Source organism: Scyliorhinus canicula, chromosome 6 (assembly GCF_902713615.1).
Source record: "Scyliorhinus canicula chromosome 6, sScyCan1.1, whole genome shotgun sequence".
In the NCBI taxonomy this organism is placed as follows: Eukaryota; Metazoa; Chordata; class Chondrichthyes; order Carcharhiniformes; family Scyliorhinidae; genus Scyliorhinus; species Scyliorhinus canicula.
Window position 1 is genome coordinate 113,546,728 of NC_052151.1, and position 26,541 is coordinate 113,573,268.

At 44.3% G+C, this 26,541-nt stretch overlaps 1 protein-coding gene across 1 annotated transcript in view; it reads left to right on the top strand.

Annotated features, from left to right (window-relative positions):
* The first annotated feature begins 203 nt into the window (after nt 1-203).
* LOC119967408 (chloride intracellular channel protein 5-like) overlaps nt 204-26,541 on the top strand; it is a 179,131-nt gene continuing 152,793 nt past the window's right edge. Inside the window, exons 1-2 of the mRNA XM_038799924.1 lie at nt 204-261; nt 478-1,040. Of these exons, the coding sequence (XP_038655852.1) occupies nt 660-1,040 (381 nt within the window). The 5' untranslated portion in view covers nt 204-261; nt 478-659. The remainder of the gene's footprint in view (nt 262-477; nt 1,041-26,541) is intronic.

Below are 26,541 nucleotides of genomic sequence, written 5' to 3' on the forward strand. Positions count from 1 at the left end.
CAATATCGAGGCCGGTTCTCACTTCAACCTGATATCTCTCATTGTTTTTATTTGGGGGGGGGGGGGGGGGGGTGGAACCACCTCTTCTGATTTTTTTCCTTCTCTGGCGGGGGGCATTCGCTCTTTCCTTCCGCCTCTGGAGGCGCCTCGTCCATTTGTTCCACCTTCAAAAGCGATTGAGCAAAGCAGCTGCCCAAAATTTTGTCAAACACCTCAGTGACTTGATCCAACAACCCTTCAAAACGCCTTGCGCACGAACAGGTTAACAATAATTTATAGATAATGCTGAGAAAATAAATGTCCTTGTGGGAAGTTAACAGCTTACCCATTGGTGAGTTGTAAATCAGCAAGGTAGTTAATGATTCACTCAGAGAAAAATTTTGATCATATAAATATTATAATCTTTTCAGTGTTGCAAATATTGCTGTAACTTTCACCGTTACAAGGTATTTATTTTTGTTCCATTTCATTTGGCAGCATTGCACGGACGGCTAACTTCTGGCTTTCCTTCTTTTTGGAAAGGGCGCGTCTCCAATAGCAACCGGTGCGCTCCTCGTCCGCTCCACCTCTGCAAACAACCAGTCTGAGCCCTCAGCTCAGCCCAGCCGCTAACCAGTGACAGGAGACCGGTCCCGGGGGCCAGCCGCCGGTGCACACCCATGGAGAACGGCCTGGGGGAAAACGTCTACGAAAGCCCCGCCGTGGAGCTGGAGGTGACTTACGGCACCTCCCTCCAGGTGGGCGAAGGGGAGCCGGTATACGACGAGGTGCCCCGCTCGCCCCCCTCCTCTTCCTCCCCCCGCTCCTCCTGCTCGTCGGCAGCTTCTAACCCGGAGAGTGTGGAGTTCAGCGAGCAGCTGCAGCAGAACGGCTCGGAGCAGGGCGAGCAGCCGGACAGCGGCGTTTACCAAGAGGTGTTCCACAGCCCGGGGGTGCAGAGTGACAGCCAGAGCGCCGAGACCTACAGGAGGCACTTCAACGGCAGCCCGAGTGAAAACAGCGAGGATCACCAGCAGTTCGAGATTTCTCTGTATGTCAAGGTAAGAAGCCGTCTGGCCAGTGCTGTGGAACAGCACAAAAGTCATCCCCCCCCCCCCCCCCCCATAAGTTCACAACTTCCAAAACATTTGTTCCTGAAATGTTCTTCGTGTTGAAACTTCCAGGCTAATAAAGTCACCAGAATTCCCAATTGATCCCCACCCCTGCCCCGAACGCACCCGGAGACGCCGGAGAGCAAAGTTCCCAACCTTTTGGGGTTTAGGATTTTTACTCGAGGTGGTGGTTTTGTATAAAGAGCGCGATTCTCCTGCAGCTGGAGCCTCCTCCCTTCACCCCCCCACGGCGAGTAAACAGGAGCCCCTCACACCATGCTGCAACCAAACCCCAGAAACTTAATAACAAACACGCTTCACTAACTCCAGAATCTGCACCTTTTTCAGCATAAATATATATAGTCGTGTCTCGGAAGCTGAAAGTACAGTATTAATATTCCCGCTCCTTTAACAGCCTTGTGAATTCAAAATGTGAATGTAAATAAAATTAATTATATTGCGGGCAACTCCTGCATCACTCTGGTTTAAATGCACCTCGGTGGTTTTTTTCTTCTCAAAACATTGTTACAGAACAAAATCAAATTGTAATTTTTTTTAAAAAACGGGTGTAGTATAGGGTTGAAGAACATTGCTGTTACCTTACACAGGTAAAGTCGCCATAGTCCCAGGTGACCAGGGGCTACTTTCCCCTTTTTTGAGGGGGAAAGCTGACTGGTGTTGGTTTAACCTGAGGATCACCGCACCTGAGGCGAGAGACATGGTTGAGAAGGCCATGAATGGTTCATGACCCAAATGACAGTGTGCATCCATAGGTACAGGTACTCGCTTTTATGCTGGGCAGCCACGTTACAATTGAGGGGGAGAATTTGTACAGCTCTGTACACTTGTGGTTAAATGGATTAACTGCTGACTGTACTTTTGATACTGAGAACTTTGCCAACTATAAAAGGTGACCGTCAGCACTTAAAATGGTGATAATAGAATGACAGTATAGGTCACCTTAGTTCAAATTTATACGCCCAAGTAGTACTGCATTTACTGTGCTATGCTGTTGCAGTGCATATATTGCATTATCTTGCAACTGTAAACATGAACTATATCTCATTGCATGTACATAAAGCTGGATGCCACTGTGCATAAAATAGGATATACTGCTCCGGTGCACTAGATTCAGTTACGCACCATTTTCAAATGCACCCAGTCCTGATAAGGGTTGAATGCAAATCACCAATGTGAATGGGATAATCAATGCTAAAATAGTTAATCTCTGCTTAAGGCGATCAATATTTTTTTAATAGATTACTTTTGGTGTGTATGCAATTGATTACATTGAAATTTATTTTCTACTAAAACCTGTGGTGAGCACTGCCGCCTCACAGCAGTAGGGACCCGGGTTTGATTCCAGCCTTGAGTGACTATCTATCTGATTGGAGTTTGCACATTCTCCCGGCGTCTGTGTAGGTTTCTTCTTCGCGCTCCAGTTTCCTCCCGCAGGCCAGAGATGTGCAGGTTAGGTGGATATGCACGTGGTTACAGGGATAGGGCTTGGGCCTAGATGGAGTGCTCTTTCGGAGAGTCAGTATAACTTGATGAGCTGAATGGCCTCCTCCCGCACTGTAGGGATTCTATGAACTAACCAGTCGAGAGTTCAGTGGTGTAATTACACCATACAATACATAGAATCTCTACAGTACAGAAAGAGGCAATTCGGCCCATCGGGTTTGCACCAACTCTTCAAATGAGCATTCTACCCATGCCCACTCCCTGCTATCCCTGTAACTCTACAACCAAAGCTGCACATCCCAATGATATCATTGTCTGTATTTGGAACAGATATGACAAATAAGTGTTAAATGAGTTTGAAGATGACTTTTATTTATATAGTGTCTTTAATGTAATAAAACATTGGGTGGCATGGTGGTACAGTGGTTAGCACTGCTGCCTACGGCGCTGAGGGCCTGGGTTCAAATCCTGGCCCTGGGTCATAGTCCGTGTGGCGTTTTCATTCTCCCTGTGAATGCGTGGGTTTCACCCCCACAACCCTGAGCCATTGTGGCAGCACGGTAGCACAAGTGGCTAGCACTGTGGCTTCACAGCGCCAGGGTCCCAGGTTCCCAGGTTCGATTCCCCGCTGGGACACTGTACGGAGTCTGCACGTTCTCCCCGTGTCTGCACAGTCCAAAGACATGCAGGTTAGGTGGATTGGCCATGCTAAATTGCCCTTAGTGTCCAAAAAGGTTAGGAGGGGTTATTGGGTTACGGGGAAAAGGTGGAAGTGAGGGCTTAAGTGGGTCGGTGCAGACTCAATGGGCCGAATGGTCTCCTTCTGCACTGCATGTTCGATGTTCTAACCCAAAGATATTTAGGGTAAGTGGATTGGCCATGCTAAATTGTCCCTTAATTGGAAAAAATAATTGGGTACTCTAAATTTATTTTTAAAAATACAATAAAACATTATAGTATGCTTCATGGGTGAGTCACAAAACAAAATTTAACAATGCGCTGCGTAAAGAAATATTGGGACACATGTGGAAAATTACCCAGGTATGTCCTGTCTACAAAAAGCAGGACGAATCCAATGCAGCCACTAACTGTGCCATCAGTTTAGTCTTGATTATCAGCAAACTGATGGAAGATGTCATCGACAGTGCTATCAGGTGGGATTTCTAGGAATAATCTGCTCCCTGACGCTCAGTTTGGGTTCTGCTGGGGTCACTCCGCCCTGACCTAGCCTTGGTCCAGATATGGATAAAAGAGCTGAACTCCAGCGGTGAGGTGAGAGTTACTGCCCTTGACATCAAGGCAGCATTTGATTGAATGTGACATCAAGGAGCCCTGGATAAACTGAAGTCAATGGGAATCTTGGGCAGAACTCTCCACTGTTTGTCGTACCTGGCACAAAGGCAGATGGTTGTGGCTGTTGGAGGTCAATCATCTCGGTTCTGGTATATTGCTGCAGGAACATAGAACATAGAACAGTACAGCACAGAACAGGCCCTTCGGCCCTCAATGTTGTGCCGAGCCATGATCACCCTACTCAAACCTACATATCCACCCTACACCCGTAACCCAACAACTCCCCCCCCCTTAACCTTACATTTTTATTAGGACACTACGGACAATTTAGCATGGCCAATCCACCTAACCCGCACATCTTTGGACTGTGGGAGGAAACCGGAGCACCCGGAGGAAACCCACGCACACAGGGGGAGGACGTGCAGACTCCACACAGACAGTGACCCAGCCGGGAATCGAACCTGGGACCCTGGAGCTGTGAAGCATTTATGCTAACCACCATGCTACCCTGCTGCCCCTTGAGGAGTTTCTCAAGGTAGTGGCTTAGGCCCAACCATTTTCAGAACTGGTGATATGAAATATCGGGAATGTCCAAGGTCCTCCACAAATGATTCTATAATACTTTATTATTTGTTCCTTTTCCTCTTCTGTGGGAATTCCAGAGATAGGAACATAGGAGCAGGAATAGGCCATTCATCATACGATCATTGCTGATCATTCACTTCAATGCCTTTTCCCCCACACTATCCTCACATCTCTTTATGCCATTGATATTTAGAAATCTGTCAATCTCCGCTTTAAACATCCCGATGACCATGCTTTTTCAGCCTTATGTGGTAGAGAATTGTAAAGATTCACAACCCTCTGAGTAAAACAAATTCTCCTAATCTCAGTCCTAAGTGGCTTCACCCTTATTTTGAAAATGTGTTCCTGGTTCCGACTCCCCAACTAAGGGAAACATCTTGCCTGCATCTACCTTGTCTATCCCTTAATTATTTTGTCGGATTCAATGGGAACACCTCATTATTTGAAACTCGAGAGAATCCAGGCCCAATTTTCCCAATCGCTCTTCATAGGATAGTCCTGCCATCCTGGGAACAAGCCTGGTGACTGGTTATGCCACAGCAGTTTTTTTGTGTACAGTTCTGGTCACCACATTACAGAAAGGAGATTTACAAGAATGTTGCCAGGGCTCTAAAACTTGCAACTATGAGGAAAGATTGAATAGGAGTGTTGATCTCTTTGGAGGCTGAGGGGTGACTTAATTTAGATGTACAGGATTATGAGGGGCATAGATAGAGTAGGCAGGAATGCCCTGTTTCCCCCACTGGAGTGGTCAATTGCCAAGGGCACAGATTTCAGGTGTTTGATTGAACAGTTAGAGGGGAGATTAGGAAAATCGTCTTCACCTGGAAGGTGGTAGGTGTCTGGAATTCACTGCTGGGTTTGGTGGTGAAGGCAGAATCCTTCAAATAATTTAAAATGTATCTTAAAACATAAAACGTATCTTGATCTGCACCTGAAGTGCTGCAAACTGCAAGGTCCTGGAAGGTGGGATTACAATGGATAGCTAGGTATTAATTTTTCAGCAGGTGCAGACACGATGACCTGAATGGCCTCTTTCTGTGCAATTATTTTTTCTGTTTTCCTCTGAAGTGTGACAACAGCCTTTAGTACTTCGCTTAAGTGGCTAATATTCCACATGAGTGAGTGAGCAGCAAGCTATTTGAACACAATAGTTCATCATTGGTCTAATCCTTTCCACACCCTCAATCCACATGTTCACTTTTCAACAGTGCTCACTGGAAAGGTGTATAGGAGTAGAGATCCATACGTTTTGGGTTCCGTTCCAAGTTGAAGACATTGGACTCAATTGTAAAGTTTTAATTGTGCTATGACCTTGGTGGAGTCCAGTAATAATTTTTAAAAAAAATTTAGAGTACCCAATTATTCTTTCCAATTAAGGGGCAATTTAGCGTGGCCAATTCACCTATCCTGCACATCTTTTGGGTTGTGGGGGCGAAACCCACGCAGGCACTGGGAGAATGTGCAAACTCCACATGGACAGTGACCCAGAGCTGGGATTCGAACGCGGGTCCTCAGCGCCGTAGGCAACAATGCTAACCACTGTGCCACCGTGCTGCCCTGAGTCCAGTAATAATTAATGTGAAAATTAAACTACCAGTTATTAATTGAAAGAATTACATCACAAGTGTTTCACGTTTTAAACAAATTCTTTCACTGTATAAGAATTAAAGAGAAAGAAAAGTACTAACTTAAAGAATGTGTTTATAAAATATTGTGTCCAGTTCAAATTTTCAACATGACACCCTCCATTCTAGTGTTATTTCCACCCAAGAGTTCCACTGTACTACAGGATCCTGAGGGTTGCCTTACTTGGTACAAAACCAAAGTGTGGCAAAGCTCTCAGAAATTCACTTTGATTCTCCCAAGTACTTCTATTCTGCAAGGTATGTGTTTTCTTGGGGTTCTTCCCACAGCATCTGGCTCGACATCTCTCCGCTAAGCAACTCACAATTGTGGATTACGCAGCTCAGTCATTGGCCTTGTAGCTTCCTTGCTCAGTCAACACTCTCGGTTTCTAATAACCCTTTGCTGCTTGGTCGACAGCTCCTGACAGATTTCTCTCTCTATTTATCCCGAAGCTGCTTCCAGGCCCCAACTGCAAATGCCTGTTTCTATGAGTAATCACACAGATAAACCTCAAACAGTTTTCCTCATGGTACTTCATATACTTTGAAAAGTAGTTTATAAGAATTAATTTATTTAGTGCAGAAACAATCCAAAGGACAGTTGCAAAAAAAAACATCAATGGCAATTTATTCTTTACCAGTTAATTTATTCTGAAAGTTATATTTTCAAGTGACTGTAACTTTAGACCCGATGAAGGGTTATGCCTGTAATGTTAACTTGTCACTTCTCTCCCCATGTTCTGCTTGTTTCAAGTTTCCAGAATCTACAGTATTTTGCTTTATGTGGCTTTAAACCTGTCTAGCTAAAAATGTTCCAAGACTGTGATTTGGATGAGCTTGCATTGCACTTATGAAATCTCTTGCTGTTCATTAACAGCGTCATCAGTCAGCTGGTTAACAATTAATTAAAATGTTTTATTTTGAAAGGAGAGCATGATTTATGTTTTCTTCTGCTCTCAGGAACAAGCTTTTCCCCTTGGTGGAGGGGCAATGACCAAGCGGAATAGATTTAAGATAACGGGTAAGAGGTTTAGAGGGGATATGAGGAAAAACGTTTTACCCAGAGGGTGGTGCGAGTTTGGAACTCTCTGCCTGAAAGAGTGGTGGAGGCAGAGACCCTCGTGACATTTAAAAAAGTATTTAGATGTGCATTTGCGACGACAGGGCATACAAGGCTATGGGCCAGGTGCTGGAAAATGGAGTAGAATGGTTAGGTGGCTGTTTTTGACTGGCGCAGACATGATGGGCTGAAGGGCCTTTTCTGTGCTGTATGACTCTATGACTTCTCAGCAGTTCACTTCCCACATTTGATCAAGCAGAACTTTTTGTATAATGCTATTCTTGGCTAGCCAGTAATTGACATGTTGTAACCAATGAGATACTTGTGGGGCGTTCAAATTTCGGCTATGGATCCTACACAACTGTGACCTATAATCTACGATGCCCCCAAAAAGTGACACAATTTGTGTTTCTAGTTTGCTAATTTATTTGAATTTAACACATGAAAATTTCGAGAGGGTTTTTTAATGCAAACAGCTAAATGTTCGCTATACACGGAGCTGCTTCATAATGCACCGAAAAGGATCACGCAGGTAAGCACTTGGGCAGGTTGAGGCACTAAATCTAATCCAAAATACACATTGTATTTCTGAAGGACATCTTATTCTGGTAAGAAAACAATGTATATCAAGCAATCAGTAAAAGGAAAAAAACTCAAAAAATTGAAGTGTGGTCAAACAGAACATATCCCTAAAACTCAGATCTCCATAGTGTTGGGTGCCAGTGTCACTTTGTGCCACAATAAATGCTTTATATATATGTTTGAGCACAAACCTGTGCTCATACTTTCCCGTAACAGCCTCCTTGAACAGGCGCCGGAATGTGGCGATTAGAGGCTTTTCACAGTAATTTCATTTGAAGCCTACTCGTGACAATAAGCGATTTTCATTTTTCATTTTGTTTTCATACTTTTATTGTTTGTTCCACTGAAACTTTGAACTTTTGCTGGAAACTGGACATCACTAATTAGGTTTTTGTGTGCATTTCTTTGTTTTGGATTGCTGATAGTCTCCCAAACCCCTCTTTAGTAGATTTCAGTGATTAAAGTCAACAAGAATTTGCATTAAAAATGCCCAAAGGTGTGGCAACATAAGGGAAGTGGACCAAAGAAAAGATTAGGATAAGTGACCCAAAGCTTCGCAAAGCGGGTAGGAATTGAAAAGGAAAGGGAGGTAAAGAGATAGGACAAGGTGACATAAAGCAGGATAGTGCACAATCACTGTTATTTTAGTAAACTGGAATATACATGTCATGGGGGACAGAACAGTAAGTTGTAGAGCTTCAGAATAATTGCATCAGGTATGAAATAAGGGTTTTAATTTCATATGGCGAACAGGCAGGTGATGTTAAGAGATGAAAATAGGTGGTCATTTGATGGAGGAATATGAGGTTGGAAATTCAGCTTTGGAACATGGAGATTGTGAACAGCCTGGTTTAGCATGTGTTCTGTCAGGGAGAAGATGGCTTTGGTGGGAAGGGTAGCGAGTTTCAGCTGAGGAGCTGGCATCAATGGATTCGGGTTTCTATATGTTTAGATGGAGGGAAGTATGACTTATCCAAGACTGGATAATGAAGCATTTTGTGAGCAAGGTAGAACTGGGTGTCATTGGCATACATGTGGATGCTGAGCACATGTCTAAAGATGGTGTTGCTAAGGGGAGGAATGTAGATGAGGAAGAGAAACGATGAAGGATAGATGCTTGAGGGATTCTAGTGATGTTGTTGGAACAGGAAGAGAAGCCATTGCTGAAATAAGTGCAATAAATCAAGGACAGATTGAAGCTGAATAAAGGCGGACATGTGTTGGTGGTGGATCATATGGCTGACAGAGTTGCAAGCTGCAGAGACATAGAGAAGGAATAATGAATCCTTGTTACAGTCAGAGAATTTTGTGTGTGTTTTTAGCTAGGACATTTTTGGCACTTTTGGAGGGCTGAAATATGCCTTGAGGTAAAGAGAGTTACAGATGAAATGGGCACAGACTTGGGAGGTGAAAGTATCACTCCAGGATCTTGGAGAAATAAGGGAGGTTGGAGTAATTTGTGAAGTCAGAAGTGTTGAGTTGATCTTTTCAAAGGGTTTAAGGGCATTCATTTTGGGCAAGCCAAGTACTGTGGAAGCACCAAGTAGAATAATCTCTTGCATTATTTGTCCGATCATATTATTTCACTCTAAGATGTTCAATTTTCAATTCACAGAACACCAGTTTTATAGCTACATCAGCTGCGAATGGAGACTGCGAAGGGAGAAAACAAAGGGAAAAATTAACACTGAATCAAATAAAAGTAGTAGTTTGTAGTATGCTATGGTTTTCCTCTAAAGGAGACCCATGTGAATTCCACATTTCCATGTTTTAAGCTGTAAACTCTGCTCCTTGGTAACCAGAAATCAGCTACACACGGGTACGGTTGATTAGCTTGTACTTTGGACAGTGCTTGCAACTGCTTCAGAACTAACCAGTAAATAACCTGCATTAGATCAGAATTTGAGAAAAAAATGGGTATCAAAGTTCAGCTCTGGATTGCAAACTCAGAACATACTTTGTTTGCAAATTGCAGAAAGTGTCAAGACTGACATGTAGTTTTTGATTCTACATTTGGACTTGTGATGGTCCACTGAAAGCAGCGAAACATGTACCTTGAGCATGTTATTCCCATCAGAACTTTGAGTTTTATTACCCATTTACCTTGAAATGGTGCATTTATTGTGGGCCATAAGGAGCATATCCACCCAACCAAATGTTCTTTCAGTGATATCCAGATTGTTTATTTTAATTGCTAAAGGACTTGGGCCACATTCAACCCTGTCAACTATACATTGGGCGCAATCTAATGGGAGAAGTTCTAAGTGCTGTATCGGGCGTGATTTCCCGGGTGTTTCCCGATGGCCAAGCCTGGCTGCTCCCCACGAACAAGGTAGAGCTGTTCACAAACACTCCCTTCTAACAGCACACAGCCACGCCACTACGTAGACCTGATCCATGCTTCGGGGATGCTGTCCTAGCCAGGCTGCTGGACACCGTGGGGACATGACGGGACTCTCTGCTCCCCCGAGGGGGTTAAAGGACCACCCACTGGAGGGCCTCCAATGCCACCTGGGAAGCAGTGGCAGTGGCTGTCATTTCCGGCAGCATGTCCATGATGACCTCCATCCAGTGCAGGAAGGAGACCAGTGACTTCTACCAGGTTGAAACCGGCCCTCTGGCACCAGTCCCGCCTGCCACCATCCTAGCCCCAAATGAGTCAGCAGATGGCACCTCACACCCTCAAGCATAATACCATGCCTGTGCCCTGTTGCACGTTTTACTTGAGTGTAATACGCGTTTATTGGAGTGTATTAACACGCCTCCGTTTAAAGGCTGTGTGCTTAACACTGCTAGGCTCTGTATGTGTAATTTCAGCTCGGAGTCGCCAGGTGTCGTATATAAACACCTCACAAGTATCTCAAGGTCAGGTTCAAAGTAATAAAACTATACACCGATTAGTAAGTTCCAACGATCAATATTTATTATACAAATATAATAAATACGCATGCACACGCTAAAGACTAATACCTATTTCTACTATTAAACGACTAAATACTTATCTAAGTGGGAACCAGCAAGGTCAGGGGACAAGGCCTTTGTTCCTTTCTGGGCTGCACCTTCTGTTCGTTATTAGTCGAGTACTGTATAAGTTCACGTAGCGAGCGTCGTTTTGGGACTTACTGAACGATGGCTGGTGCTCAACGGCTGGTGATAGAAGACAGGATCTGGAGGCTGGAGTCGGAGTCAGGATACAACAGCAGATCTGGGTCGAAGTCAAAACAGCAGTCCAAGCCGGAGCACAAAACAGATCAAGCCGGAGCACGAACAGACAGGACCATGTGCGGGGTCTATCTTTATAGTGGCCCCCAATGTCCGTGCCTTTTCGGGGCGGGCTTTACCTTCCATGCATTGATTGGATCAATTCCCAATCGATGTCTCACTAATCCCCCAATCTGAGGGTCCCTTCTTGATGGGTGGGGCGGTCTCTAGGGTCTTTTGTGATGGATACTTCTGGTGCCGTTTCGTCTGGGCGTCCACTCAAAGTATCCATTCAAAACCAAATGTTGCTATTGTGTGTGCCCAGATCTGGATTGCCTCATTACTATGCAAAGTGTTTTGCTATTAACACCTTTGGTTGAGATCTTCCACCTGGCCATAAACTAGTTTTGCTACGTGCAGAATGCTAATCAGTCTTTGCAGACTGCTTGTCTTGGCTAAAACTGCTTTCTCCCTGCAGTCTTAGCAGTTCTCCATTTTGTTAGCCCAGTGTCCATCTTAGGTGGCTACAGCCCTGGCATCCACCAGCACAACCCATCCATGCATGGGATGGATACCCACACAGATGCTGATGTACATCAGATGGAGGCAGGAACATTCGAGGAAGTCAGCAGTTGGAGGTCGCCTGGATCCCAGGACCCAGCTGAGGCCCAGCCAGATGCCGAATCTCTGGGAAAGTTGTCCCAGAGCTGATGCAGCCAGATGCAAGGACACAGCCATAAGGTTCAGGAGGGGATGCCAGTGACACTTCCGGCTTGTGCTTAGCCGATTGGGGGGTTCCAAAGACTATGTGAGCAAGAGATGATGCTGGCAATGAGTGGCACTGAGGCCAATACTGCTATGGTGGTGACCACAGTGGAAAGCCTGCAGTACAACGCCGCGTTGTACTGCAACCATGACAGCATACCCCAGTTGCTGGGGGACATGTCACAGATGCAGGTGACATTGGCGTGGCCCAGTCACGGAGGAGCATTACTGAGGTTGTCAGCACCATGATGCAGACAATGGGGAGCTGCCAGGGACAAATGATGCAGGGCCCTTTGGAATTTACTCCAGCTGCCATTCTGTCCCATGGAGTCACCCAAGGCCTTACAGACACCGTCTGAGAGGAGAGAGCGCTGGAGGCCAACCCGGTGCCTTCCACCAGGGAGATGATGGTGGTCTCCAGTTCCTCTGAACCTCTTTCTCTCTCCTCCCCCCCCCCCCCCCCCCCCCCCCCCGACACCAGCACGTCTCAAAGTCAATAATAATAATCGCTTATTGTCGCAAGTAGAACATAGAACACAGTGTCACCAGTAAAGCGGCCGGGGCCCCATCGGTAGCTAAGGACAATTAGGGTTTTCAAACCTGTTACCCCGATACATGCAAAGCCTCTGTCACATTATTCCTTACAACGGCCAGCCTGCTCCCACATTCGCTGTTTGCCCCTGCTCCGCAGGCACAGTACTCCTAGATCAGGAGTCTCCGTGCATACCATGTGAAGGTGATGGGTATGAGTGTGATGTCAGCAGAAAGACAGGAGGAGTGGGGAAATGGGGGTCATCAATGGGGGAAAGGGGGTAGGGGGGTGGAGGATGGGAGAACTGAGATGATGTAGTGGGGGATTGGGGGGGGGTGGAAGAGGGTGTGCTATGATGGACGAACCCCCATTGTATGAGAAGTGGGTGAAGATGAGCACCTCTCTGGCCCTCTGGACATTCCCTCTGTGACACCGGTGCCACCTGCCCTCCTTTGTCTGCTGCTCCTGTGGATCCTGGGCTCATCCTCTAGCCCCTCCTGGTCTAGCCCGTCTTTATTCTCCCTGATGAAGTCATATACCATCCTCCTCTTCTAGCACATCGCCCCACTGCTGTGCCAGGTTGTGGACAGCACAGCAGACCACCACAAAGCAGGAGACCCTGTGGGTGTATTGCAGTGCATTACCAGAGCGGTTCAGGCATAGGAACCACATTTTCAGCGGTCCGATGTACTGCTCAATGGGCCTTGTTATACTTGGCCTCCATACTGGCACCATCAGCCAGGTCCTCAGCGGGTATGCCTTATCTCCCAACAACCAACCCGTGATAAGGGATAGTCCTCAAAGACACTGGGCTTCCCAGGATGTAGCTGTCGTGCACACTCCCTGGGAAACGTGCACACACATGCATGATCCGAAGGTGATGGTCACACACTAGTTGAAACTTCAGGGAGTGGAACCCCTTGATGTTAATGGAAGGGGCTCCCTGGTGTGCAGAAGGCGACGTGTGCCATCAATTCCCCCTGGACCTGGGGTATCCTGGTGATGGCGGATAATCCTGCAGCCAGGCATCTTGATGGGCTTGGTCAAGCTCAAAGTTTATATTGTCGGCTGCTCCAGCTTGAGCCCTGGAAGGAACCTGTAGCATAAAGGTTCAGGGCTGTGGTGACCTTCACCGCCATTGGGAGAGGGTATCCTCCATGGGTGCAAAGCCCACTGGATAAGGCACAGGTGCCGCACTGTCTCCTTGTTCAGACGGAGCTTCCTGTGTTTTCCGTCATCTCATTGAAAGATGAATGATGCCTGTGCACCTTGGGCCTCCCCTTCTGGGTCTCTCCCCGGTCTGATGGGTGGCCGGGTCTTCAGGGTATGCAGCGGTCCCCTGCACACGGGGAGCCTCCTCGAGCCTGTGTCGACACTGCTGCCGTATTCTCTGGCGTCTGGCCAACTGGGCTGCCACCAGCACTGCGAGGGCTGCTGCTGCTGCTGCAGCTGCGTGATCGACAACACCCTGCATATTGTTATATCTGTAAGGAGTCTGAGAGGAAGAGAGACCAACAATCAATTACAGCTTCTCAACGGGACCCTCAAATCTCCCAAGCCTCCCTCAGTCTTGCGTTTCCCGCATTCTCTGAGTGCAATCTATTGACCCAATTCTGCTGGGGGACCCTACCCTGTGCAATGATCCCCGGCCACATCAGGAGCACCAAGACCCCAGACCCCTGCCAGGCACATTAGGGGAAGAGATCGGGTACCCCTTGATACTCACCCTCTGGTAGCGGGGATATCCCTTCTGCTAAAGCCCAGCTCTGGAGTGTTTGGTTGTTGGCTGCTGCTTCTGTGGTGCTGATGCCCCCTTGGTTCAGGCAAAGTATCCAGGACCCGGGGTTTGATTGGAATCCTAGGCAATAAAACACGTACATTGCACATGTACCCACAAGAATACACTTGAGAGCAATGAAATGCTCACAGCATGAGCATTAGTCTTCAACTGTGCAGCCAGAGGCTGCTCACAGACCGAGGGAGCTAAAGTGACCTCACCATATAAACGCCCAGTCCTGGAAATGTTTGGTGGGGCAGACAGTTGCCCCTGTTATGGATATACACAATTTTGGGGGGTGGCCTGTCGGACCCGAGACGCTGAGCCCCTCGTCTCCCCCCTCCCAGCACTGTGACAGCAGCTCCAGTGCCCCTGGGCTGCATGCCTAAAAATTAAAATGGCTACTCGCCTCCTCCGATTCCCTCAGCAGCCTTTGTGCTAGGTTTTTGTTTCTAAATAAGAGTGCCAAACGGCACTCGTGTGACGTCTCGCTGGAGAACGGTTAGATCCCAGGAGGCCATTATATAGGGCTTCCATTTTGTTAATGAGATGGAGATTGCCCTTAATTAGTGACAATTGGTGTCTCACCACATCCAGGTGGGATCCGGAACCCACCAATGGGAGCAGGCTGATTAGATCGCAAACCGATCGGCGCGCAGTGCGGACGCTGATTTTGGCCTGTCCCGCGATCCAGCCACGCACGGATCCGGGCTAGGAGCAAGGCGGCCAGTAAGTCGTGCCCATTGTTTTGATATAATTTACAAAGTAACTTTTTTAGTGGCATAGCTGGTGATTGCAAAGTGCCACATGGCATAAACAGTTGGCTTGTGATGCAGAACAAAGCAGCAGCGCGGGTTCAATTCCCGCACCGGCCTCCCCGAACAGGTGCCGGAATGTGGCGACTTGGGACTTTTCACAATAACTTCATTGAAGCCTACTTGCGACAATAAGCTATTATAATAATTATTATTAGTAAGTTTGACATCCCTGACAGTTGATATACTCTGAAGGCCTTCGAGTAATGTTGCTTTTCAACCAGCATCCTTGTTAACTTCTGTAAACCTCAGTACAGTACATATTAAATCTACAATCTCACCAGCATAGTCAAGTAACCAAAATATTTCATCACCAAGGCGGTGAAACATTCCAGTTAGCTAATTATAGCATTGACCAAAATCTGGGTTCAGGTCACCTGCCTATCCATGCCAATGTTGGTGTTGGGCAAAGGATAAAAAAGGCTTGCCTTTACAGATATTGCTTTATTGCTTTCCTCAAACATCTCGATCAATACATTGTAAATGCGATTCATTAGTTTGAAATGCAATCAGTGTTTATATAGACATGAGGTATCTATATTTAACAAATTAATATCGCAAGAGCTTATCGGGTACACAAAGGTTAACAATTTTTTTTGCTGAGGGAATATTGTGTATCCCTCAGCAGTCCAGTGTTCACTTTAATTAATTAATTACATAGAGATACTTGCTGAGTTCACACACTTGATTGATTGTTGATAAGATGTTTGGATGATTCCCACAGGGTGGGGATAAGCTGGGTTGTAAACCAAGAACACCAATATGTGAAATAGCCAGCATTTATTGACTATTGTTTCAAAGAAAAAATAAAACACAAACACTTTTGATTTGCCCTAACAGGCTAGTTATATAAAAACATTTACTTCAGTCATCTAGACATTGCGTTCTGGAATGTTCTCCTTAAATCTCCCTGCTGCCCCACCCCTCTCTGTTCCATTAAAATCCACTTCTTTAACCAACCTTCTTTGGCACAACATAATTTCGAATTAGAAAAATTGCTTCATAAAAATCTATGTCAAAGGTACTTTGTAAATACATGAGGGCCAAGTGCCAATCCAGTCCCTAAAATATTAATGTGTTTCAGTAAAACCCTGCAGTTAAATATAATGAAGTAGAATTTTGGTTCTGCAGACAACAAAAATGTTATATTTTGTGAATAAAATCTTAACTAATCCATTTGAACTGTTGGCCTAAATTTTCAAATCAATGGGTTATTTTAACATTTGTTAAATTTGTTGCCATTTGTTAGGTAATTCAATTGAAATGGGTTAACGAAAGCAGCTTATATTTCTATAGCGCATTTGACAGGAGGCATCCCAAGATACTTCCTCCGAGAATAAGGCTGAGCCACATGAGGAGATAGTAAGCCAGATGGCCAAAAGCTCTGTCAAAGAGGTAGGTTTAAAGGAGAAACGTGAGATAGAGAGGCGGAGAGAGTAAACTCTGGATGAACAGATTGATTAGTGATCCAGGTAAAGCAATTGCTAAAGGTTAGTGGGCAGTTTCAAAAATGTAATTTAAAAGGCTAATGGAATGTTGGTCTTTGTCTCGAGGGGCTGTAATACAATTAATGGAGATTATGTTATGGTGCTGGCCCTCCCAACACTTGGAATTTCTTGTTTCTTGGCAACCACTACTGGGCAAATGTATATTTTCTTGAGTATAGAAGATTAATGAGAAGGCTAATTGAGACATTTAAAATGATTTATTGAGAGCGAGTGATAAATTATTTCCATTGGTGGAATAGTCCAGAATAAAGATTTCACAATAAAATTTGAGTTGGGTTCAGATGTGATGTCAGAAATCATTTCTCCATACTAAGGGTAGTAGAAATCTGTAATTCTTTCCCTCAGACAGTTCAGGCTAGGTCAGTTGAATATTGCAAAATTGAGATTTATTTGTGTTAGGCAGGGTTATGGAATCAATGCAAGCAGTTGTAATTATAACACAGGATAACCATGATCCAATTGATTGATTGAACAAGCACATGATGCTAAATGGTCTACTCCCATTCCTGTAATCTTATGGCAATCGGCCACATTCAAAGAACAGCACACACCTGAGTACCAACTGTCAATATCGGGGCTGGTTTAGCACACGGCTAAATCGCTGGCTTTGAAAGCAGACCAAGGCAGGCCAGCAGCACGGTTCAATTCCCGTACCAGCCTTCCCGAACAGGGGCCAGAATGTGGCGACTAGGGGCTTTTCACAGTAACTTCATTTGAAGCCTACTTGTGACAATAAGCGATTTTCATTTTTCATTTTATTGTGCTAGCAAAGATGGAGATGTTACGAGTGATGCAATGGTTGAGGAGGAAGCAAATAATGAATTTCTGGGCACTGATAACCAAGAACTTCTTTTCAAATGGAACCTTAATGGCAGCAGTCCCACTTCGCAAAGTTACTTTGCAAATCTATTCTTTCATGTGATGTAGGCATTGCTGGCAAAGCCAGCATTTGTTGCCCATCTTGAATTGCCCCTGACCCGAGTGGCTTGCTTGGCCATTTGAGAGTATAAAGGTTAATCATGTTCTGGAGTCTGGGATCACATGTAGATTAGACCAGGGCAGAAACAGGTTGAGTTTTGTGACAATCAGTGTCAGTTTCATGGCCACCATTAATGAGACTAGCTTTCAATTTCAGACTTTATTAATTTAAGTTCCACCAGTTGTAGTGGGACTTGAACCAGCCCCTAAGGATTAACCTGGGGCTTTAGATTACAAGGCTAGTGACATCACTGCTATGCTGCCATCTCTCCAGAGACATGATGGTTATATACTGCGTGGCATGGGGAGTCACAAAGCCTGGATATGTAGTGTTCTTGTTAGGAGAACAACTGATGTTAAAAGCTAAGGTATTCCAAATCCCAGAAGGGAAATTTGGAAAGCCTGCTCTCAACTGTATTTTACAATTTTGTATAATGTGAGGAAAGATGTGAAGTCCAGTGAAGGATTTTGCAGACGTTTTTATAATGATTTTAAGCAAAACGTTTATTAAAGAGTAAGCACACCACAAGAAAGTCAACTAGAAATAGTTACTTACATTAATGGCTAAACACAGTGGGCGCGATCTAATGGCCTCAGCACGCCCGCTTCGATGACGCCTTTGAGGTGACTAAATCTCATGAGAGGCCTCTCGCGAGATTTGCGACACTAGGAATGCCACGCTTTAGATCTCGTGAGATGTTGCGATCTGGATCTCACCCAGCATGAGGTCCAGATTAACATATTTCAGCGAGCCATTAGGCTCATTTAAATATGTCTACGTATGATTCTCCCAAGGCCCGGGAAATAGTCACGTTGCCTGGAGAACTTGCCATGGTGCTATTTAGCACTGGTAACACAAAGGTGGACCAGGCATAACAGCACCTGGAGGGGTCGCCATTAGAGACCCTTGGGTCATTTGGCATTGGGCAGGATGGTACCAGGCACTCCTGCTAATACCCAGGCACCTTGGTTGCCCTGCCCTTAATATGTTGAGGGGGAGGGGCTCAGGCCGGTTGGGGGGAGGTGGTTCCGGAGGCCATAGTGGAGAAGCAGAGGGGTGTCAAAGGATTGGAGTGGCATTTACAAATGGCCCAGATTCACGAGTCAAGTTCCTGCACTGATGGGCTGTGTTCGTCAGTGCAGGAAACTAGGTAAGTGCGGCCTTGGTGCAGCATTCCTGACTAAAGCCAAACAAAGTGACAGAGTCCTGTTAGATAGTGGGGTCATTCGTGACACTGCAGAGCCAAGAAATACCCAATTTTACATGCCCAAAACAGGACTCTGTGCGTTAAATCGCGCCCAGTATCTTTAAATTTACCCAGTTCAAATCCCTCTATTTTCCCAACCTCTGAACAAAATCTCTCCAAACAAATCCCATTGTTTTTTAAACCAGAATCAACGCCCAGCAATAATTACCACACCAAGCACCTATATCTTTTGGGGCTTCTTCCTACTTAGGATAGAGACAATTGACTTCTCCAACAGGCTTTCTTCAGGCACAGCTTGTTGGGAATGGATAGTTTGCTGCATCAGGCTGCAGTCTGAAAACCGTTCCCTTGCAGAGGTGAACTTACCTCTTATTCATTTTCGATGTTTTTTATATCTTTTATCTGCCCTTATCTGAACTAACAATCTAAGAAGTCACTTTTAGTTCTACTATATGGTTGGGGTTGCTTCTGACTTAGGATAGAGACAACATGCTTCTCAAACAAGCTTTCTCCAGGCACTGCTTGTTGGATTGGACACCTCTTGCTGCTGTGGCCTGTGATCTCAAATCATCTCCCTTACGCAGCGTAAACTTCCTTTTTGATACTGTTTTCCACTTTTGTTCTTCCTTGTCTGAACGAACACACTCAGATAATTACATTTATCAGGTGAAATCAGCCTTTCGAATGTAAGTGTGAAATTCACCCCCATCTTCTCTTTTGAACTTTTATCATCTTTACATTAACCGTTGACACTCTAGTTCCCATTGTTTTCAATTTGCTTTAGGTAAACATTTGTTTATAGTGTTGCTAGGCTAATCAGTTCCATCAACTTAGCCAACCTATATTCTCTACAATGTCCATTTTTAAATAGTTTGTTTGTCTTTAAATATACTATCACCAGAACGCATTCCCAATTATTGGACATCTTATTTTTCATTTTATCACAATTTCCCAACAGTTACTCGTGGACGATGTTGCAGAACAACTGTTTACATTGCAGTTGGTCACGGCACAAACAGTGACATCTGCAGCAGAGAACACAGTTATGGGGCATAGAGACAGCTGAGATATCTTTCGATGTGTTGTACCTCATTTTGCTACACTGCGTTGACGATCCAAATTTCAAGATGCAATCATCGCTGGCTCCAACTAGTTTGGGGAATCATGTGAAAGCATGACAGAGAAATTCTGAAACTTTCTCTGTGTTTACTGCTCTACGAGGTGGTACTTCCCACTGTTGCACTCCTGAAGTAGCGCAGGGTCAGAATTAGTATATATAGTGGGCTGCAAGGTGATACAGGACTCAAGCTTTAATAGAACAGTACATGGCAAAGCAAGTAACTCTCGAGATGCTACAGTGGTGACTAATCGTGACTAGTACTGAAGGAGACAGATAATCTGGAGCTGTGCAATTTATACTCTTCATGATTGGTCTCTAACCAGCTCGGGACCTGAAACAACTTTAAAATGCAATGATTGCATTACTATACACAGATTTCTATACGCGGACAAATAATGCATTCAGATTTTCTACTAACATTATACTGCTTTTTATTCATCATCTGCTTTTTGGTAAAGTTTCAAGGAAAAGTAAACACAGCCTTGGGTTCAACCAGAAAGTGATAAACAAGTGGCATGTTAGTTTAAAACAGTTCTAGTATAAACAATGATTCAGGCTGAAATTGATTCCAGCTCATTTCTGGCTTTGTAATATAGTACAACTCGTCCTAATCAATTGTTGTGTAACTTATCAAAACCTCTTGATGCATCATGTAAACATAAAGAAGTACAATTGATAATATTAGGAGGACTGTCTAAAAGTAAGTTGTAAGGAAAGTCTTGCAGGAGAAGTGGTAGGAAGAGACACCCAGGAGTAAGAATGTGACCATGTAGAACCTGGCACAGAGAGCAATATTGGGGTTGTCATGAATTTGTCTAGCAACAGCAGTTAAGAAAAGTTTAACAAAACGTACTAGGATGCGAGATGCCGAGCAAAAGGTAGAAATCTGCCTCCAGACAGCAGTGGACAATATTATGAAGGCCCCAGTGATGTGCTTCTTTCCCCAGTAATGAGTTTAAAAGGCAGTTTAAATGTGAATCAAATGTGAATGTCTAATGAGGGGAAACAGTTTATAGACGTTTGGGAAGATAATGAGGTATACCTATGTTAATGTGTAGTCAAGGAAGTTGAGAGTGGTATGCAGCCAAATACACAGCGGGCATAATCAAAGAGGGGCAAAGGTATAATTGACCAGATGACCAGAAGTAAGGGGAGGCAGTTAACACCTAGCAGTTTCATAAAGCAAGCATCAGGGAACATTGTCTGCTTATTACCCCGAGTAAGGTTTAATTTGATGAGAGAGGGAGGGAGCAGATTTCAATGAGTACTTTAAGCAAATAAACAAATGGATTAACTTGTTAAGCAAGTGGGAGAAGTCACTACACCCTCAACTTAAAGATGGGCGTACCGGGCGTCACAGCACAGCGGTTAGCTCTGTCGCTTCACAGCTCCAGGATCCCAGGTTCCAATTCCCGGCTTGGGTCACTATCTGTGCGGAGTCTGCACTTTCTCCCCCGTGTCTGCGTGGGTTTCCTCTGGGTGCTCCGGTTCCCTCCCACAATACAAACATGTGCAGGTTAGGTGGATTGGCCATATTAAATTACCCTCACTGTCAAAATAAATGGTAGGTGGGGTTACTGGGTTATGAGGAAAGGGTTGAGGTATGGGCTTAAGTAGGGTGCTCTTTCCAAGGACCAGTGCAGACTCGATGGGCTGAATGGCCTCCTTCTGCACTGTAAATTCTATGATCTTGAGCTGGATTCTCCGCCACGCTGCGCTACATTTCAGGTTCACCCCGCCGGTGGGATGCTCCGTTTCCCCAGCTGGTCAATGGGGTTTCCCATTGTGGGGCAGCCCCATGCTGTCGGGTAACCCCCGGACTGCCGGAAAAATGGAGCAACCCGCCGGCGGACAATCCAGCCCATTACGTCTCAGCCAAGGACGTACAGAATACCTTTGTAACAGCAGTTTTACATATCTTTGCTGGACCTGTAAAAGAAATTTCCCAGACCTGAGTATCGCCCTGTTTTGTGTGATAACTTTAAGCTGGTTATTTAATTTGGATGATGTTTGGGGAACAGGGGATGTCTTACAGAGTTTGGGTAGCATAGATAGATTTTGGAATAAGGGGTAAATAATACAAAAACTGTTTGTGTGTGTTTAGAAATTCATCTGCCGTAATTGTCTGTGAAAAAAGTAGTCCTGTTCATGTATGTTTGTCTTTTCTTTTCATTAATGAACAGTCTTTGTTGTTACCTGATGACTGGGCTGTTTATTCTCACTATTGTTTCACTTGCCTCCTTAAGGTCAGTACGGTAACACAGTGGTTAGCACAATTCCTTCACAACTCCAGGGTCCCAGGTTCGATTCCCGGCTTGGGTCACTGTCTGTGCGGAGTCTGCACATTCTTCCCGTGACTGCGTGAGTTTCCTCCGGGTGCTCCGGTTTCCTCCCATGGTCCAAAGATGTGTAGGTTAGGTCGATTGGCTATACTAAATTGCCCATAGTGTCCAAAAAAGGTTAGGTGGGGTTACGGGGGTAGGGTGTAGATGTATGGATAGGGTAGTGTGGGTTTACTTAGGGTGCTCTTTCCAAGGGCCGGTGCAGACTCGATGGGCCGAATGGCTTTCTTCTGCACTGTAACTTCAATGATTCTCACACCAAAACAAAAGCGACATTGCAAGTTGGGATACCCTCACAGATTACATCAGCGTGCTTTGTGTGATAGGGTGAAGGGGTGTGGGTGATGTGCAAGTGGATCAAGTGAGAGGAACAGAGTTTGAAATGAATTGGAGCACTGAGGAAGTTAGCGATGCAAACATATAAATTAGGGGCAGGAGTAGGCCACTTCAATCTGCTCCACCATTAAATTCTCTTGATAAACCAATGCAAATCCAATTGCTGCTGGTTGAATTGCCATCAGATTTTCTTTTCAAAAGCTGTTCTCTTTTTGGACTAATGCAAAATTATTGCTCATTAAGACTGCTGAATTAATGATAATCTTTATCAGTGTCACAGGTAGGCTTGCAATGAAGTCACTGTGAAAATTCCCTAGTCGCCACACTCTGGCGCCTGGGTACACTGAGGGAGAATTCAGAATGTTCACTTCACCTAACAAGCACATCTTTCAGGACTTGTGGAGGAACCAGAGCACCCGGAGGAAACATACGCAGACACGGGGAGAACGTGCAGACTCCGCACAGGCAGTGACCCAAGCTGGGAATCGAACCCGGGTCTTGGCACTGTGCAGCAACAGTACTAACAACTGTGCTACCGTGGTTGCAAACCAAGTTCAAACTTAATTTTAAAAAATTGTGTTGCAACGAATCTTATTAACTTTGTTTCCAAAGAAGGTGCCTGTAAAGTTGCTGAGCTGTGTAGGGATAATGCAAAAGACTGTAAGATTTCCAGAAGCTCTTGCATGCCATGCCTGTAGTCACATTGGAAGGAACTCCTGCACTACAAACATATCATTTCCAGTGTACAGCTCATAGCAACATATACATGAATACACAGTCTACAATGGCAAACTCTGGATTCTTTGAGCCATTGTGTAAATGCTTCAACCCCTTCTTCAAACTAAGTGAGTGCAAAAGTCTGGTGCCAGGTTTATTTTCTTCACTGATATTCTTCCCTTCATCACAATGCAAAATCCCTTGCATTCAATAGCATACCTAGGCAGCCTGAGATTAGATATTTAACGTATGGCCGAATAGCAGCAGCAAACTATTTTCAGACAAATTAATGTACAAGTCTGCATCATAGCTTCATCTTTCTGTACAATACCATGTTCTTTGTGAGGAACTGTCCACGAGCAGTCTGGGACATCTCCTATGGGGAAACAAAATCAGAAACTTTTTTATCCGTTGAATGATTTAAGCATTGATAAAAAATGATTTTTTGCATACTTTCCGTCAAGCTCACATAGTGGCACCAATAAAAGGAAATATTAAGATAAGGGAGACAGGCAGCAGCAGATCTACACATAACAGAATGGTGGGGGGGGGGGGGGGGGGATGCTGCAGTGTGAACAGAAGCAGTTCATTACAGAGTGTATGATGTTTCAGTATGGTTCACTTTGGAAATGTTTTGAGGAGGAGGAAAACCAACAATGAAAGGTCACTGAAGTCCTGGGCCATCAGAGGACTTCCTGTACCAGATACAAGATGCATTGCAGCAGTTCATCAAGGCTGTTTCAACAGCACCTTCCAAACCTGTGTCTTAGGCTATCTAGGCTCCATGTTCTAGTCTCCATGTTGTACTTTTTTACCTGTCCAGCTCCCTGCCTTCCTTTTAAGGCATCCTTAGATCCTCCCTATTTGACTACTAGAGGGAGGAGGAAGAGTAGGGGGAAAGGGAAGAAGTAGAAGAGGAATTGGTAAATGGTTGAGTTCTTAATTCAAAAAGGGGAGGGGACAGAACTAGTGAAGAAATGGTAGGAGGCAGGGGATGCAAATAAAGAGGTTCGGGAAACATGATACAGTGGGAAGAGTGTTACTTTTTACAATAACGGCCATTCAAACTGTAAAAGACACAGCTTTCCAAACCATCCATTGGCTAATAAGCGTATATAGAGAATAAAAAAGGGTACTAGGTAATTTAGGAGATGGAATTTCTTCACTCAGAAGGTGACAAATCTTTGAAACTTTCTATCCCAGAGAGCTGAGGCTTGTGGGAGGAAACCGGAGCACCCGGGAGAAACTCACGCAGACACTGGGAGATCAAACCTGGTACTCTGCAGCTGTGAAGCAACAGTGATAGCCACTGTGCTACGCATTGCCCATACGCCATAGTATGAACTTGCAGTAAGAATGACAGAGTTTTTGGAATACTTTCTGTCAGATTGTGTTGATTGCTTTCCCATTATGAAATGTATCCTTTGACTCACCATGAACAAGGCCAATGATATCTGTTTGCAGTTTATAGAAAGTGTGAACAGCAGAAGGCTCAATGATTATACATGCTGACTTGATTCTGTTGTAGAATCCTACAAAGTGAAATGAAAAATAATATGGTTTAGATTCATCACTTATTTTGTACACAAAATGCAGATGTCAATAATACAAATATTTCTAGTCAGACGAGACAATCGGGAATCCTTTTTTGTATTTGCCTATAGATGCAAGGCTACACCAGTATTGGTACCTATTGTCTTTCCCATAACTTATCCATTAATAATGACAAAGCAGGGCATGTGTGATGAGTTAAATGTTTTATACCAAAGTAATTTTTAATTTCCTGCCAAAACTCTTACAAAGTAAAATATTATAGTAAGCACTTATTTCCTTTGTCCAGACTATTCAGATGTTTGACACCCGAGATTAACAAGGATACAAGAGACTGTGCTATGAACAGAATAAAACAAGAAAGCAGTATGAGAGAAATATCATGGTCAATGTCATAAAATTGACTGTCTCCTCTTGAGTAGCAGCAGACACTGTGAAGAGAAGAATTTGCTTTAAAGCATACAGAAAACAACCTAGAGAAATTCTTGCCACAGTCGCCTAGGATAGTTGAACACTTGCCCCAGTGCTCCAGGAGACTGACCAAAAATGTTCAGGACCCTTCATTTAGATGATGCTTAAATATCCTTGTTTATCTGCAGCCATGTGAGTACACTTCATGATTAAAGATCCACCAAAAGAACCATGTGTAGCTCAAATCGGAAAATGAAAATGTCCTCTTCAAAGATTACTATTTTCATCTCTATAACTTCAGTTTATGGTTCTATTAAAATATTGGCAGCATGGTAGCACAGTGGTTATCACTGTTGATTCACACGTCAGGGACCCAGGCTTGATTCCAAGCTTGGGTCACTGTGGAGTCTGCATGTTCTCCGTGTCTGCTTGAATTTGCTCTGGGTGCTCTGATTTCCTCCCATAAAGTCTCGGAAGACGTGCTTGTTAAGTGAATTGGACATTCTGAATTCTCCCTCAATGTAACCGAACAGACACCGTAGTGTGGCGACTAGGGGATTTTCACAGTAACTTCATTGCAGTGTTAATGTAAGCCTACTAATGAGAAGTTGTAATGTGACAACAATTGTGGTCCCATTCTTGCACAGAGTGGCAAAAAGCTTTGAGAATAGAATCTGTTCTCCAATAAATGTAAACCTTTAATGTTCTGCAACTTGGCAAATTCAGCAACTGTATAATGATAGGCACTAGTAACAGATGGTAACTAACTTTGAAAACGTGATCACTATCTCAGTGAATCTTACCTGTGTGATATATAGTTATTTGATGACGTATTTTCTCTCCTGCGGTTTCCCCTTTAGTAGTGCTTCAAGAACAGCTATCTTTTCTGGTTAACAGCAGACAGGTGGCCTGACTGCTGGTGTTGACCGATGTTATAATGGGAACTGTATAAACGTTCAGTCACTGACTATGATTTTGTTTCTCTTCCTGATGATTGTGGAATAAGGCTGAAGCTCCTGCCCTCTGTACAGCACATCGCACAGTATATAGCATTGAACATCGACTCTTTAGTCCATTTTACTATGGCATTCCTGATCATTAGACCATTGGACCAGATGTAGACAAATATTAACCTGCTATGATTTAAAGATAGAATACATGGATTATGTGTGATAGTTTGATCAGGAATTATAAAGCATTTATATGATAACTAAGACCACTAAACTCATGAGTGTATTACTTTTGAATAAAGCAACCCAATGTTTCCCATGTCTGTTTTTCTGGACTCTTAAAACTGTTGAATGATCCATCAGAGAGCACACTTTAAGACTAACCTTGACGTTATAGCCTACATTTTCTGTGTACATGCTGCTTACTGATGATGCATATGCAGAAAGCTATTCTCTTATCCGACAAGTTAGTATTATTGGATTGGATTGGATTTGTTTATTGTCACATGTGCTGCGGTACATTGAAAAGTATTTTTCTGAGAGCAGCTCAAACAGATCATTTAGTACATGAAAAGAAAAGGAAATAAAAAGAAAATACATAAAGGGCAACACAAGGTCCACAATGTA